Source organism: Salmo salar, chromosome 15 (genome assembly GCF_965601325.2).
Source record: "Salmo salar chromosome 15, fSalSal1, whole genome shotgun sequence".
In the NCBI taxonomy this organism is placed as follows: Eukaryota; Metazoa; Chordata; class Actinopteri; order Salmoniformes; family Salmonidae; genus Salmo; species Salmo salar.
In genome coordinates, this window is record NC_138305.1 from 54,508,672 (window position 1) to 54,522,869 (window position 14,198).

General features: G+C 42.8%; 3 protein-coding genes and 1 long non-coding RNA gene across 7 annotated transcripts; 2 read left to right on the top strand and 2 right to left on the bottom strand.

Annotated features, from left to right (window-relative positions):
• The first annotated feature begins 138 nt into the window (after positions 1-138).
• Positions 139-8,028, top strand: LOC106571630 (uncharacterized). 2 transcript variants are annotated; one of them, XR_014380637.1, is made up of 7 exons: positions 139-2,390; positions 5,445-5,627; positions 5,861-6,355; positions 6,793-6,946; positions 7,095-7,226; positions 7,348-7,456; positions 7,563-8,028. It is a non-coding gene; the product is annotated as an uncharacterized LOC106571630 (long non-coding RNA). The 2 variants fall into 2 exon arrangements; XR_014380638.1 differs by having other exon boundaries at positions 139-1,302.
• Positions 7,984-9,306, bottom strand: LOC106571629 (SAYSvFN domain-containing protein 1). Of its 2 annotated transcripts, none has more exons than XM_014144932.3 (2): positions 8,768-9,306; positions 7,984-8,630 (listed from the first exon to the last, which is right to left on the bottom strand). In XM_014144932.3, exons 1-2 carry the CDS (start codon positions 8,909-8,911, stop codon positions 8,316-8,318), a joined length of 459 nt encoding a protein of 152 aa, XP_014000407.1. In that variant the 5' UTR covers positions 8,912-9,306; the 3' UTR covers positions 7,984-8,315. The 2 variants fall into 2 exon arrangements, 1 of the variants encoding a protein (XP_014000407.1); XR_001320957.3 differs by having other exon boundaries at positions 8,376-8,630; positions 8,757-8,884.
• Positions 9,307-10,948: 1,642 nt separating this feature from the next.
• Positions 10,949-12,293, bottom strand: LOC106571628 (SAYSvFN domain-containing protein 1). Its single transcript, XM_014144931.3, has 2 exons — positions 11,807-12,293; positions 10,949-11,592 (listed from the first exon to the last, which is right to left on the bottom strand). Exons 1-2 carry the CDS (start codon positions 12,074-12,076, stop codon positions 11,275-11,277), a joined length of 588 nt encoding a protein of 195 aa, XP_014000406.1. The 5' UTR covers positions 12,077-12,293; the 3' UTR covers positions 10,949-11,274.
• An 18-nt stretch (positions 12,294-12,311) lies between these two features.
• On the top strand, positions 12,312-14,165 carry grcc10 (gene rich cluster, C10 gene). 2 transcript variants are annotated; one of them, NM_001146577.1, is given in 4 exon segments: positions 12,312-12,411; positions 12,799-12,857; positions 13,229-13,405; positions 13,547-14,162. In NM_001146577.1, coding segments are annotated over 3 exon segments (369 nt in total). In that variant the 5' UTR covers positions 12,312-12,411; positions 12,799-12,805; the 3' UTR covers positions 13,687-14,162.
• Positions 14,166-14,198: the final 33 nt, after the last annotated feature.

Sequence of the window (14,198 nt, forward strand, 5' to 3'; positions counted from 1 at the left end):
TACATTTTGTTCTTGCCTTGTCAAGGGACACCATTTAACCGGCTGTCACCGCAAGTATTCCAATATGGCTCCCAACAAAACGCCATATATGGACATGTGTAGGTGACGTCCAAACTCAGTAGCTCTCCTCTCATTGGTCCTGACGATTTGTTTGCGTGTAGCTTGCGACACAGCCGTCAAACCATCATGGAATTGATCAATGGATAAGCAGAAATGGGTACAGATAAATAGCTAGACATATGCAGTAGCTACTTAGTTTGCAACAAAACATATTTCAAATACATCTGAAGTCGATGCACACGAGTTCTATTCACAAAACGATTAGCTGGCAATTGTTTAGCAAACATTAACTAGCTAGCTACAATTAGCTAGCTTGCTTTGTGTTTCAGGGATTACTGCCAATGGACCAAGACCCTGGGCTCTGAGTCCAGGCCCAGATCAACACTGGCATTTATGTGGTCTATTATGGCCAACACCACAATAACAAGAGACTATCTGTGCTATTAAGTATAGTAGGCATGCCTATATTAGGGTTAGTAGGCATTCCTGACCTGTCACGGCATGTAGGGCATTGGTCATAGACCCTTTTCCTGGAGAGCTACAGGGTGTGCAGGCTTCTGTCCCAGCTAACACTATTTTGACTAATACACTGGAGGGTTTGTAAGTATTGGGCATGATCCCACTGATTACCCCACAGCTCTACATGGTTGAATAGTGTCTAATGTCCTGTTGCAGGTAGGTATACTATATAATTACTCTACAACATAGCTACAGGTATAAGAGCAGATATGGAAAGTAGACTAGGCCTACTTATTATAGGCAGGGTTGGATGGTGACCACTTAGTACTGGCAAGGGCAGATCATAAGTTACCTTGGCTTGTCATGTGTTGCTGCCACACTGTGTTGTCTTAGGTCTCTCTTTATGTAGTGTTGTGGTGTATCTCTTGTTGTGATGTGTGTTTTGTCCTACATTTTAATGTAAAATCCCAGCCCCTGTCCCCGCTGGAGGCCTTTTGCCTTTTGGTAGGCCGTCATTGTAAATAAGAATTTGTTCCTGACTTGCCTAGTTAAATAAAATAACATAAAAATCTTTGTTCTCTAGTTCTCTCTATGTTCTCTAGCTCTCTATGTGTGTTCTCTCTATGTTCTCTAGTTCTGTCTATGTTCTCTATTTCTCTATGTTCTCTCTATGTTCTCTAGTTGTTTCTATGTTCTCTAGTTCTCTCTCTATGTTCTCTAGCTTTAGTTCAGGAGCCAAGGAGATTGGATGCACATGGAGAGGAGGGTCATGGAGAGAAACATGTAGGTTAAACACAATTCCACCAATCTGAAATGGTGCAGCATCTCACACTATGCAATTAGATCTCCACTTCAAATTCAAAGCACACTGCACAATATGGCCTGAAAGTATCCTTCACACTGGCTGATATTGTTTACACTCGAGCCTTCCTTCCTTCTATCCCTTCCGTCTGTGTATGATAGCTGTGAATACATTGAGAGAAGATGAAGTCCATTCTCCTAACGTTGTTGACCCTGTCATACTGTGATAGCAAGGGACCCTTGTCAGCCACATACAGTGTGAGGATGACAAGCAATCTAGAAAACTTATCGGGATGCTGTGGCAAATTCATGGTAAAATCTTTGAGATCATTCAGTTCTTGCTGTGACCGGTCTGAGTTTGTGTGAGTGGCATTTTACTTCTAGAGGTTGCGATGATTGGTTGTGGTAGGAAGTTCCTGTTGTTAGACTGGAGGAGAACATGGGCAAACAATGTATTTCCACCTGTGATCGAACTTCTGAAGTGAGCTGCCGAAGAGGGCCAGGAAGATAAGTTAACCTTGAGTCACTCCACAGGTCAGATGTTGCCATGGTGAAAGGGTGCCTAAGTACCTCATCCTCTGCTTCCTTTTGGAGATGAAGCTACAGACTCAGGGGATAAGGGACTCTGACTCCTAGCTGAATCAGGAACTTTGGTACCATTGTAAGGTCAACTTTGTTGATGGATTTGCCAAAATCTGCTGTTATTATGGTGCATATACAGTATAATGGTCTTACTTGCATCAGTGGATTGTGTATCATGTCTAGGAGGCTGACCATGACATCTGTCGTTGACCTGCCTTTTTTGCATCCAAGCAGTCTTGGGTCAAGCTTGCGGCCGATGTCTTCCAGCATCCAATCGGTGACAAAACTGTCAGCCACTTTAGCTCCAGTAATCCATAATTGTTCCGTAATGGCTGTAGAACCATTCAGACTGTGTTCATGATGATTCTTAATTATGTTTCTTAATTATATTTACTTCTGTCTCTAAGAAACCCTAGTTCTGGCCAAGAAATGAGAGCGAGAAACACCGGAGGTTCCGTTTGTCGCCCTGACAGTCTATTGAAAAAAAGGTGAATGTCATTATGACCATTACAATTCCTCAATAGGCTATCAAGTACAATATTATTTTGTAATTTGACAGGTATAGTGACAAAATAGGTCTGTAAAGAAAATAATAAATGAAGGCTTACCAGATCATTTACTTTAAGTAAGAATATGTTCAAATAGAATATAGCCTATTTTTGTGACTTTATAAGTGTATTTAGACCACATTGATAAAAGGACATGATATCTTGTGGTTTACTGAGCGGTGTCATGTACTGTATATTACCTAGATAACTGCATGGTGTAGGGAGAGTGAGGAGAGGTATGGCCATTCACCTCTTGTGAATGCCACTTGGCCTCATTTCCCCACAAAAGGGATTGAACCCACATGGAGGCACGCAGGTATTTTAATAACAATCATTAGATACACATTTCACCGTAGGGATGGTATTGGCCAGGTGATGAGAGGTGCCTGGTTTCCTCCAGACGTGACCACATGCATTTTATCGATGGCAATTTGAATGCACAGAGATACACTATACAGTGCATTCGGAAAGTATTCAGACCTCTTTACTTTTTCCAAATTTTGTTAGGTTACAGCCTTATTCTAAATGTTTTTTTTTATTTTTTTTATCCTCATAAATCTACACACAATATCCAATAATGACAAAGCGGTGGGTTTGGCTGCTGGCCAAACTTAAATGGGAGAGAAGGGCCTTGGTCAGGGAGGTGACCAAAAACCCAATGGTCACTAACAGCTCCAGAGTTCCTCTGTGGCGATGGGAGAACGTCTAGATGGAAGCCACTCCTCAGTAAAAGGTACCTGACAGCCCGCTTGGAGTTTGCCAAAAGGCACCTAAAGACTCTCAGCCTCATGAGAACAAGATTCTCTGGTCTGATGAAACCAAGATTGAACTCTTGGTACTGAATGCCAAGCGTCACGTCTGGAGGAAACCTGTCACCATCCCTATAGGGAAGCATGGTGGTGGCATTATCATGCTGTAGGGATGTTTTTAAGCGGTAGGAACTGGGAGACTAGTCAGGATTGAGGGAAAGATGAACGGAGCAAAGTACAGAGAAATCCTTGATGAAAACCTGCTTCAGTGCGCTCAGGACTTCAGACTGGGACGAAGGTTCACCTTCCAACAGGACAACAACCCTAAGCACACAGCCAAGACAATGCAGGAGTGGCATGGGACAAGTCTCTGAATGTCCTTGAGTGGCCCAACCAGAGCCCACACTTGAACCCGATCATACCTCTCTGGAGAGACCTGAAAATGTCTGTGCAGTGACGCTCCCCATCCATCCTGACAGAGTTTGAGAGGATCTGCAGAGAAGAATGGGAGAAACTCCCCAAATACAGGTGTGCCAAGCTTGTAGCGTCATACCCAAGAATACTCAAGGCTGTAATCACTGCCAAAGGTGATTCAACAAAATTCTGAGTAAAAGGTCTGAATACTAATGGAAAAGTAATTTTTACGTTTTTGAATTTTATTGACTTTTCGAAAATGTCAACAAACCCATTGCAGACAGGTGTATAAAATCGAGCACACAGCCATGGAATCTCCATATACAAACATTGGCAGTAGAATGGCCTTATTGAAGAGCCAGGTCAAGCAGTTTCTCGTACATACTCTAAAATTATGGACATTTAAACAGAGTAATTGCAAAAATAGGGTGGTGCAAAAACATTTAAAAAATAAGTGAATAACATAAAATCCCACTTTTGTATGTGCAATAGGTTATGAAAAGTATCAACAATTTAACGTAACCTTATGGTGAGAGCGAGAGTGACAGGTGTAATGATGAAGTGAGGCGATTAGATTATTATTTACATTCTTTAATTCAAATTCTCTGTACGTATGCAATGGCTTGAAATTACAACCTCAATATGAATGAAGAAAATATCCATGGAAGGTTGATGCAAAGGGGAATGTTAGTTTTTTGTTTATACATGGTGACAAACATATCCACATTAGTCTTTGTATTCGCACAAATATATTCCCTGATCTTAAGGAAGAGCTCTGAGCTAATTACATCTTCCATGGTCTTAATAACTTCAATTAATTACGTTTTGACCAGTTCAAAGCCAGGCTGAAACTCTCCCCCAAAAAGGTCTTTATAAAATCTAATCAAATGTTATTTGTCACATGCGCCGAATACAACAGGTGTAGACCTTACCCTGAAATGCGTACTTACAAGCCCTTAACCAACAATGCAGTTTTAAGAAAAATAAGAGTTAAGAAAAATATTTACTAAATAAAGTAAAGAATAAAAGAGCAATAATGAGGCTATATACAGGGGGTAGCGAGTCAATGTGCGGAGATACAGGTTAGTCGAGGTAATAGAGGTAATATGTACATGTAGGTAGGGGTAAAGTGACTATGCATAAATAATAGATAATAAACAGCGAGTAGCAGCAGCTTAAAAAAGGGAGGGGGGGGGGGGGTCAATACAAATATTCTGGGTACCCCATTTGATTAGCTGTTCGGCAGTCTTATGGCTTGGGGGTAGAAGCTGTTAAGAAGCCTTTTGGACCTAGACTTGGCTCTCCTGTACTGCTTGCTGTGTGGTAGCAGAGAGAACGCTCTATGACTAGGGTTGCTGGACTCTGGCAATTCTTAGGGCCTTTCTCTAACCCTTTCATGTTGGAATGTGGTTTAAACATCAAGGAATAAAACTGTGGGTTAACTGAGACCTATTCTTAGTTTTTCGAGGAACGGCTCTGCACGTAAGTCCATCTCTCGTGAGGTATTAGCTACAATATCTGCTGTACAGAAATTCTTCCACAATATACCACATACACATTTGACCTGTCTAATCTAGTCTGCCTGTCGTCTGACCATGCAGGTAACATCAGTGCATCAATCTGCTATATGTTGTCAAGGGGAAAGGATATTGACGATTTAAAAAAAACAACATGTACAGAAATCCAAAGATGAAAAAAGCAGACATACATTTTTTAAAAGCATGAGTAAAAACACTGTCCAAGCTCTTTCCCACTCCCAAAATAATATCACCCAGGAATACAAAACTGCTCATTCAGCTCTCTCATTCTTTCCTCTTCTCTCCTCTCTCAGCTCATCCTCCACTCTCACCACAATCTAGGTCGTGACCTTCTCCATTGGCAATGGCATCATGGAGTCCTTCTTCCCTCCTCCCCTCCCTGGGTTCTTAACATGCATGCCTCATCTGGTGGCGGGGTGCTGGAACAAGACCTCTGTGTTCCGGTCCAGACTGGGGAGTTTCTCTGGAATCCACAGGTAAATCGTGGGAAAGTCGAAAGTAGACACCCCTTCAAATTTGTGGATTCGGCTAGTTCAGCCACACCCATTGCTGACAGGTGTATAAAATTGAGCACACAGCCATGCAATCTCCATAGACAAACATTGGCAGTAGAATGGCCTTACTGAAGAGCTCAGTGACTTTCAACATGGCACCGTCATAGGATGCCACCTTTCCAACAAGTCATTTTGTCAAATTTCTGCCCTGGTAGAGCTGCCCGGTCAACTGTAAGTGTTGTTATTGTAAAGTGGAAAGGCTAGGAGCAACAACGACTCAGCCGGGAAGTGGTAGGCCACACAAGCTCACCGCCAAGTGCTGAAGCGTGTAGTGGGTAAACATCGTGGCCGGCCCGCTCTACTGGACCACCGACATGGCCATCTTCTTTGGCATCAACAAGGAAGTGCTGCCACTAAAGGTACGGGGAACAGGCGCTGAATGATGTTACCCTCCATAAAGTAGTATCGTAACACTATTTGTCTGTGTGTACATGTGCATGTGAACTGATATTAGATAACCATTGTGAACAGCATTTCCTCTCTCCAGGTTAGCCTGGGTAGAGTGTGGACAGGCTAACCTGGTTATGCAAGAGGGTAGACTGACTATAGCCAATGCTGAGCTGGCCAAGGCTCAGGCTCAGCTGGACGAGAAACAGACCAAGTTGGACAAAGTACAAGCCAAGTTTGATGCTGCCATGAAAGAGGAACAGGTAAGGTCCAAACCTTAAAAAAAAAAAAACATTTTCTTGAATTAGAAATAATGCAAAATAAATAAATAATGTATAGATAGAATAGTACAATAGAATATAGTTCACTCAGTAGATGAGTTTGTGGACTTGCTGGACGAAAAGGAAGAAAATGCAGGAATAAAATGGTGGCAGCACTCATTGATGGGCTTAGTGGAGAGAAAGTGCACTGGACAGAGCAGAGAAAACAGTTTAGATCACAGATCAACAGGCAGGTTACAGATAAGAGAAGGATAGCAGAACGTTCCTTTAGGTTCAGTATTCTGACTATAGGCATTATCTATATAGATTTAATGCAATACAAAACAATGCACTACAGACAATATCAATGCTCAGTTCTTTCCCCCAGAGGGTTTTCAATGTGACCATTTACTGTCTGTTGTCCTCTTCTCTTTGGACAGACTCGTAGGGGCAGTCCTCCAGCTCACTGGCTTCCTGTCGTACTGCAGACCCTTCAACCAGAACTTCTGCAACAAGAGGAGCTGGATCCTGCCCTGGACAATGTGTTGGTGAAGAACAACATTAATCATAACAAATTCCAGATCCTCATCAAAGGTATAACATCCTCACTACTGATCCTAGTTAACAGATCTCTGTATAGGTAGTGTAGGTTATTAGTAATATATTCTCATAAACTATTGTATTTATTGTAGTAATATAGTATTTATTGTAGTAATATAATAATATGTAATGTGTGTTATAGAGGGTGCTGCTTTAGACCTGAAGGCATGCCCTTCCAAGCTGTTCGTTGGATCCTGGATCTGACCTGGCTCAACTTGGAACTCAGAAAACTACCACAGTTCACTGAGATCAATTGTTTGGTGACGTGATTATAGTTAGTATAGTTTTATCTAAAAAGGTCAACTTTTTAAATGGTTTACTATTTACATTTTTTATGAAATTCACTGATGGTCCTCCCCTGAGGAGCGTCCACTTTTATCCCTTTATGTTTACAGGTTTCCTGACAGCCATGAGGCAGGAGGTAACCAGGGCTGGGCTCTGGACACGGGCACCCTGCATAACGAAGTGCTGAAGCAGAGCAAGGAGATTACGGCCTCTCCTACTGTAAGTAGCCTCATGCAAAATAGTGTCATTAACAACACATGTGCTAGATACATCTTTCTCCTTGGAACTCTCAATGCCATCCCTCATTCTTATCGCTGTCTCTCAGGAGGGGGCCTACATTTTGTTCCTGGATGGGGCTGGCTGGGACCGAAGAAACTGCCGTCTCCTGTTCACCCCCAACTCCACCGCCTCAAAGTTCTTCATCTTCTCCATCTACAAGCCCAGGCACAAAGACTTCACCTACATCACAGGGGTGGTGATGCGCACAGTGCAGTCACCCGATCTTAGTGGTTTTGCCCTGCTCTGTGACATCAAGTAATGGATTTTTTTTTTTTACATTTACATTTTAGTCATTTTAGCAGACGCTCTTATCCAGAGCGACTTACAGTAGTGAATGCATACATTTCATACAATTTCATACATTTTTTTTCCTGTGCTGGCCCCCCGTGGACAACTGTCTTTCTTTGGTATTTGTGTGTGTGTGTGTGTGTAACTGTTCTTTCATTCAAGTAAGACAAATAAACTAGTGAGATGTAGAAATTTTAATGGAATTAACAAGCAGTTTTACATTACAACCAACAGCAGTGTGCATTGTTCATTGAGTCTAGGTGCAACCAAAAAACATAACATTTAAACACAAAAGGCATAACTCGCACACATTTAAAAACAGTTCATTTACTTCAGTGTTTCCAGTACCCCCAACAGCACACATTTTTGTTGTAGCCACAGAAACTCACCTGATCCAACTCATTGAGAGCTTGATGATTAGTTGACAAGTTGAATCAGGTGTGCTTGTCCAGGGCTACAACACATGTGTGCTGTTGGGGATACTCGAGGAATGGAGTTGGGAAACACTGCTTTACATGGTTAGCTGTAGTATTCCCATTTCACAGTCCAACTGCTCTGTTGTAAGAGTGCCAATGAGAGGCTGACAGTCTGGGTTGAATACTGAGTAAGCACTCAGTTCTCCAGGTTGAAGTTTAGTTGGGCTCCGCAGGCCCTGGTAGAGCCAGTAGAAGAGGGAGATTAGGAAGAAAGGCAACCCAAAGCCAAGCTCAGCAAACACCCCAAGCAAAACCAGCCAAAGCAACACCTTCAGCAAAGTCCGGTTTGCAAAACCAAGTCGTCTTGAACCAAGCCTTCGACCAAGAATGCAGTCCAGCAGACAGTCATCCTAAAAAAGTGAGGAGAGAATCAAGTCAGCTAGCTAACATTGAAGGGTGGAATTGAAGTAGGCTATCAATGACTATGCCATGAAGCTACCCCAGTAACTGACGTTTTAGTCATTTGAGTAATTTACTTTTAGCCTACCCCCCATTGTAAAGTCCCTGTAGCCTGAGGGACAGCAGACATCGGATGTTTTGTCAACTCCAGTGAGTCTGTATCAGCTGTTGACTCCCAGCTTGCTGACTTCAAATTGTTGCCGCTGTTGCCAGGTGACGTTATGGGCTGCATTTCACTAGCCCTTGTACGGGGCTCTGAACTCTACAAGCTTTTGCGAATGTTAACAACTTCTGACTCATGCTCATGCTCATGCAGAAATTATAGACTGCGTGGCAATCTATGCAATGTGCGCGCTGTGCACGGCGCGTATCAATCTCTGGTAAAAACACTAGCTAGCTAGATGGATTGTAGAGATGTCTACCAAGCAGATTGCCTCGCGATCGTGCGAAATCCCGCCTTCTGAATAGCAGAAATGTTATATAAGGTGCTTTCAAGGCACTGAGGGGATTCAACGATTCACTGCCACAAAGAGTGGTATGACACATTCGCAGATGAGATATCTTAAAATCTGTTCTACTTTGGTATGTTTACTTCCTGTTCCTGTTCGGGCGTACGTAATGACGTCAGTCGTCTTCTTCATCATCATCATCATCATCGTCGTTGACTTATTCTACTTTGGTATCATGGCGTTTGCACATGTTGTTTGTGAATGCCGCCACCTACTGTACAGTAGTGTGTGGTCGATCACGTCACATTTTGTGATACAAAAATTACAAAGAAGGGGGAAAGGGAAAATAATTGCACCACCAACTAACCCTACAGTTATATACCACTTTCATTAAAAACCATTCCACTACTTTGACCTAAACTGTTCCTACACCAGGCTGACGCCTGGGAGGACCGGACTCTTTCGCTCAACACCTTAACTCTTCTGCAGTAAAACCTCGTACACCCAAGTAGTTCTCTGCAGCTTCCAGCACAACATGTATTTTATGTGATTTATGTTCCATTTCTGCAGTACAGTTGATAACCATGGCAATGACTGCTAAAAAGCCCACCTTACTGAAGCACAAATTCGTATCACTCTGTATTGGCCTAGGCCTACTACTCACCCTTGACCCATCATCCTCTAATCTCTACACTGCCTCAGCATACAGCACCTTCTGTTCTACTCTGAGCCTGCAACCTTTGACCCTGGTAACCTCAACCTGTCTCTCTCACACCATGCACTTCTGATCCCCAGCAACATGGGCACCCCTACAATTGACAGTTTTTTTCCACGGATACTACACATTCCTTTGTACCATGCCCTCTTGCACACTCCTCACATCTCAGAATCTCCCTCCTATACAGTGCTGCAACATGACCATAAGCATGGCATCTGAAACACCCTAGTGGGTGCGACACAAAAGCTCTCACTGGATAACTGACATATCCTAATTTAACTTCATCAGGTAAAGATTCTGCTTCAAAAGTCAGACAGACATTGTCTTCTCAGTTTCACCACGCTCGCCACCAAACGGCGGGTGTCAGTGACAGAGGGGATCTTTCATTTTAGTTGCTCCACCTCAACACAACGCCACCCCAGTAATCACTCCTTTCAAAGGTGCCCTGCTCCAGAGAGTAAAGCAAGTCACAGGTCTTGTCCCTAAATACGACACGAAACACCTGCTCCCTCTGGACAGAAGAAACACAGAAAATTATCACAAGTCCACTCCGAGCTACCTTCACAGATTTAACAACTTCTTTTCTACCCAGCCTGAGACTACATTTGGCTTGGCTGATCCATAAGGCAGGGATCAACTTTCTCCAAAATGGTGACTCCCACTGGGCCCGAATCATCCTTTGCATGACCATCGGGGCGAGGCTTGGACTCTGAGGTCTTCACCACACCTGCCACCACAGGTAATTCCTCTTCACTCTCATCAGGTTCAATTTCTGAGCCATCAGAGACAGCAGAATACGCTTCCTCAACACACATCTTCCCATTGCACTCCACTCTTCTCCTTCTTCATCGCTGTCCATAACCACGCTCATGCCGTGCTTTCATCCGCTATAGTGCTTGTAGAACATGCACTGCTGGCCTTTCTCCAATACTCACCTTCTGTTCCTTAGCCCAATTTACTAGTCTGGCAATCTCTGGCCTCTCCATGCTCGCAAAACGTGGGCTACTCTGCCCGCTTGTCGACGTCAACTTGTACCGTTTGGAAGCCCCAAATGAATGGCCAATAACGTCTGTCGTGTCATAAAGCGCAAGGAAACTGAGCCTTGTCAGATATATTAAAAAGTGTATTTTTCTAAAATATTTCAGACACTGTCAACCTTCTCAAAGTACAGTAATACCATGTTCTAAGTTTCAAGTACACACATTTAAATGGAATTAACAAGCAGATGTTGGTGCTTTCACAGCATCATCAATGTATGGCAGTGTTGAATGATCTTGTAGTTTGGAACAGGCTACATTTGACTTCAAAATCAACATCAGCAATGTGCACCATTCAAATAAATACATTTCCAGTTCATTTTTATTACAGTGGAAAGCTTAAAGTACAGTAGCTATTAAATGTCAGATTAAAGTCAGTTGTTTGAGGGTCTCATCTGTTGGCCAGTGGTCTGTAGCCCATTTCTCCCTCTAGCTGCTCTGCAGTAAGTGCCCCCAAGAGAGGCTGACAGTCTGGGTTGAACACTGAGTAAGCGCTCAGTTCTCCTGGTTGACGTGCAGTTGGGTTCCGCAGCCCCTCATACAGCCAGTAGAAGAGAGAGATAAGGAAGAAAGGCAACCCGAATTCCAGTTCGGCGAACAGCCCAAGTAGAACCAGCCAAAGCAACACCTTCAGCAAAATCAGATTTGTGAAAGCCAGTCGTTTTGAACCAAGCCATTGACCCAGATTGCTCTCCAGCAACCAGCCATCCTAAAAAGGTGGGGAAAGATGAAATTAAGTTAGCGAACATTGACAAGATGGAATCGACGTGTATTACTAACGGACATCTACTTGACAAATAGGGCTGGTTTCCCAGACAGCATGCTCAATGAATCTCCAATTAAAGTTTTTATTAGTCCAGGACTTGGTTTAAACTGTACGGGTAACTGGACCATAGTATTTTGAGTATTGAGTTTTAGCCTACCCCCCAATGTTTAGTCCTTGTAGCCTGAGAGACAGCAGAGATTGGATCTTCTGTAAACTCCTGTGTGTCTGCATCAGCTGTTGATGACTGCCAACTGGCCGAGATCAAAGTGCTGCCACTGTCAGATGATGTTATGGGCTGCTTTTCAGAAGATTCGCTTTTCTTAGCATCCACATCAGCCCTTCTTCGAGCTCTGAACTCAGCAAGTTTTTGCTCCATATTGTAATCAACTTCTGAGTCATGCGGCAATGAAAGATTGCGTGGCAACATGTGCACGACAGACAGGAAAGAAAGTTACTGACTACTACCTGTGCTAGCTAGATTTTGAGCAGTCCCAACATGATTTTTCATGTGAAATCCCTTCTTCTCAAACGCGGAAATATTGTCTAAAATGTGTTTTCATGGTAATGCTCGAATTCAATGTTTCACTGTTACAGGAAGAATGAAATATTGTAAATCTGTTTCACTTTAGTTTGTTTACTTTCCTGTTCCGCCAGGCATACGTAATGACGTATTGGTGAGTCGTAAAGCGTCACTCCCCACCACCCAGCTGACAAGCCAAACATTTCTTGCTAGGCTGTTTGTATTTATTCAACTAATATATTGTAAGTAACCAATACTGCATTTAATTGATTATGTAGGTATTTAATTGCGCATTCCAGAGTAACGTTAAAGATGGAATAGCTATCTAGCTCAACTAGATGCTGTCACCTAGCTAGCTTACCTAGCCACAACAGCTAACTAGCTTGCTACAAGGAGACTGTACTCATGTCAAACATCTCCATCCATAGTTCTGGATTCATTTGATAAAGCTAAATATATAGCTAGATAGATATGTCCATTTATGCAGTTTTCCTATGATTGTGTGAGTAATGGACACAGGAAAGTATTACTCACTGTACATAAACATGCAGAAGTTAGCTAAGTAACGTTATCTGAAATACACATTATTCATTGAAATATCTGCTCTTATGTCACACCTTTTTTCCCAGATAAATAATGGCCTCAGCTCCAGCCCAGCAGCCCACCCTCACTGTTGAGCAGGCCAGAGGTATGAACAGTCACATCATTTTGCCTTATCTAGGGAAGGGAAAGTGGATACCTAGTCAGTTGCACAACTTAATGCATTCAACCGAAATATGTCTTCTGCATTTAACCCAACCCCTCTGAATCAGAGAGGTGTGGTGGGCTGCCTTAATCAATGTCCACTGTCCTGGGAGCAGTTGTTGTTGTTGGGGATTAACTGCCTTGCTCAAGGGCTGAACGGAAGATTTTTTCCACCTTGACAGCTCAGGGATTTGAACCAGCGGCTTTTTGGTTACTGGCCCAATGCTCTTAACTGGTAGGCTACCTGCCACCCCACTGTATTACTAATGCCCAGTTGTGGCACAGATCTATTCACAATGCTCTTGTGTGTTGCAGTAGTGCTGAGTGAGGTCATCCAGGCCTTCTCTGTGCCAGAGAATGCAGCACGGATGGAGGAGGCACGGGAGAGCGCCTGCAACGACATGGGCAAGATGCTGCAGTTGGTGCTCCCTGTGGCCACCCAGATCCAACAGGAGGTCATCAAGGCGTATGGCTTCAACAACGAGGGAGAGGGTAAGAAGCCACTTTGTGAAACCAGTTCGATATAGGATGAAGGGATAGAGAGAGACAATCTATTTTCACTTTTAGCTTCATGTTCAGTTCGAGCTCTTTGTGAAATCATGGTAGTCATTGCTTATTTGAACAATTTTTCAGGTGTCCTTAAATTTGCCCGTCTGGTGAAGATGTATGAAACTCAGGACCCAGAGATAGCAGCCATGTCCATCAAACTGAAGTCTCTTCTCCTGCCTCCCCTGTCCACTCCACCCATAGGTGGTGCCATCACAGCTTCCTAGGAAACTCGCCTTGGTCTCTCAGAAGGGACATCTAAAAATGTTACTGGACTTGAAAATGTGTGGGCATGGTCAATTTCATCAAGTACGTGCAGGCTTGGAACTCATCTCATTTTTTTTTTTTTTTAAATCAATCATAGGAAAAAGTGAATTGGTTACCTTGGTATATCACCCTGGGATAATGCACACAAATCAGACCTGTATTGGTTCAAATGAAAACACAATGTCAGAATTGCAACCTCCAACCAGAATGGACAAATTTCATCCTTCAAAGTTCAGTTATTGCATTCCTGGATTTAAATGCAATACACCTGACAGCTAACTTAAATCCTTTGTTTATGAATATTTGTTTTCTGTATTTATTTTTTTACATTTTGCCTTAAGTCATTTATACCATGATTTACTGTTTGACCTTTTCAATCTGTTGTCACTGCTGGACAAGAGTTATTAATACATGTAATAAAAAGAAAATGCTACTCAGATTTTTTTGATTGAAATGTTCTTTTTTTAAAGTG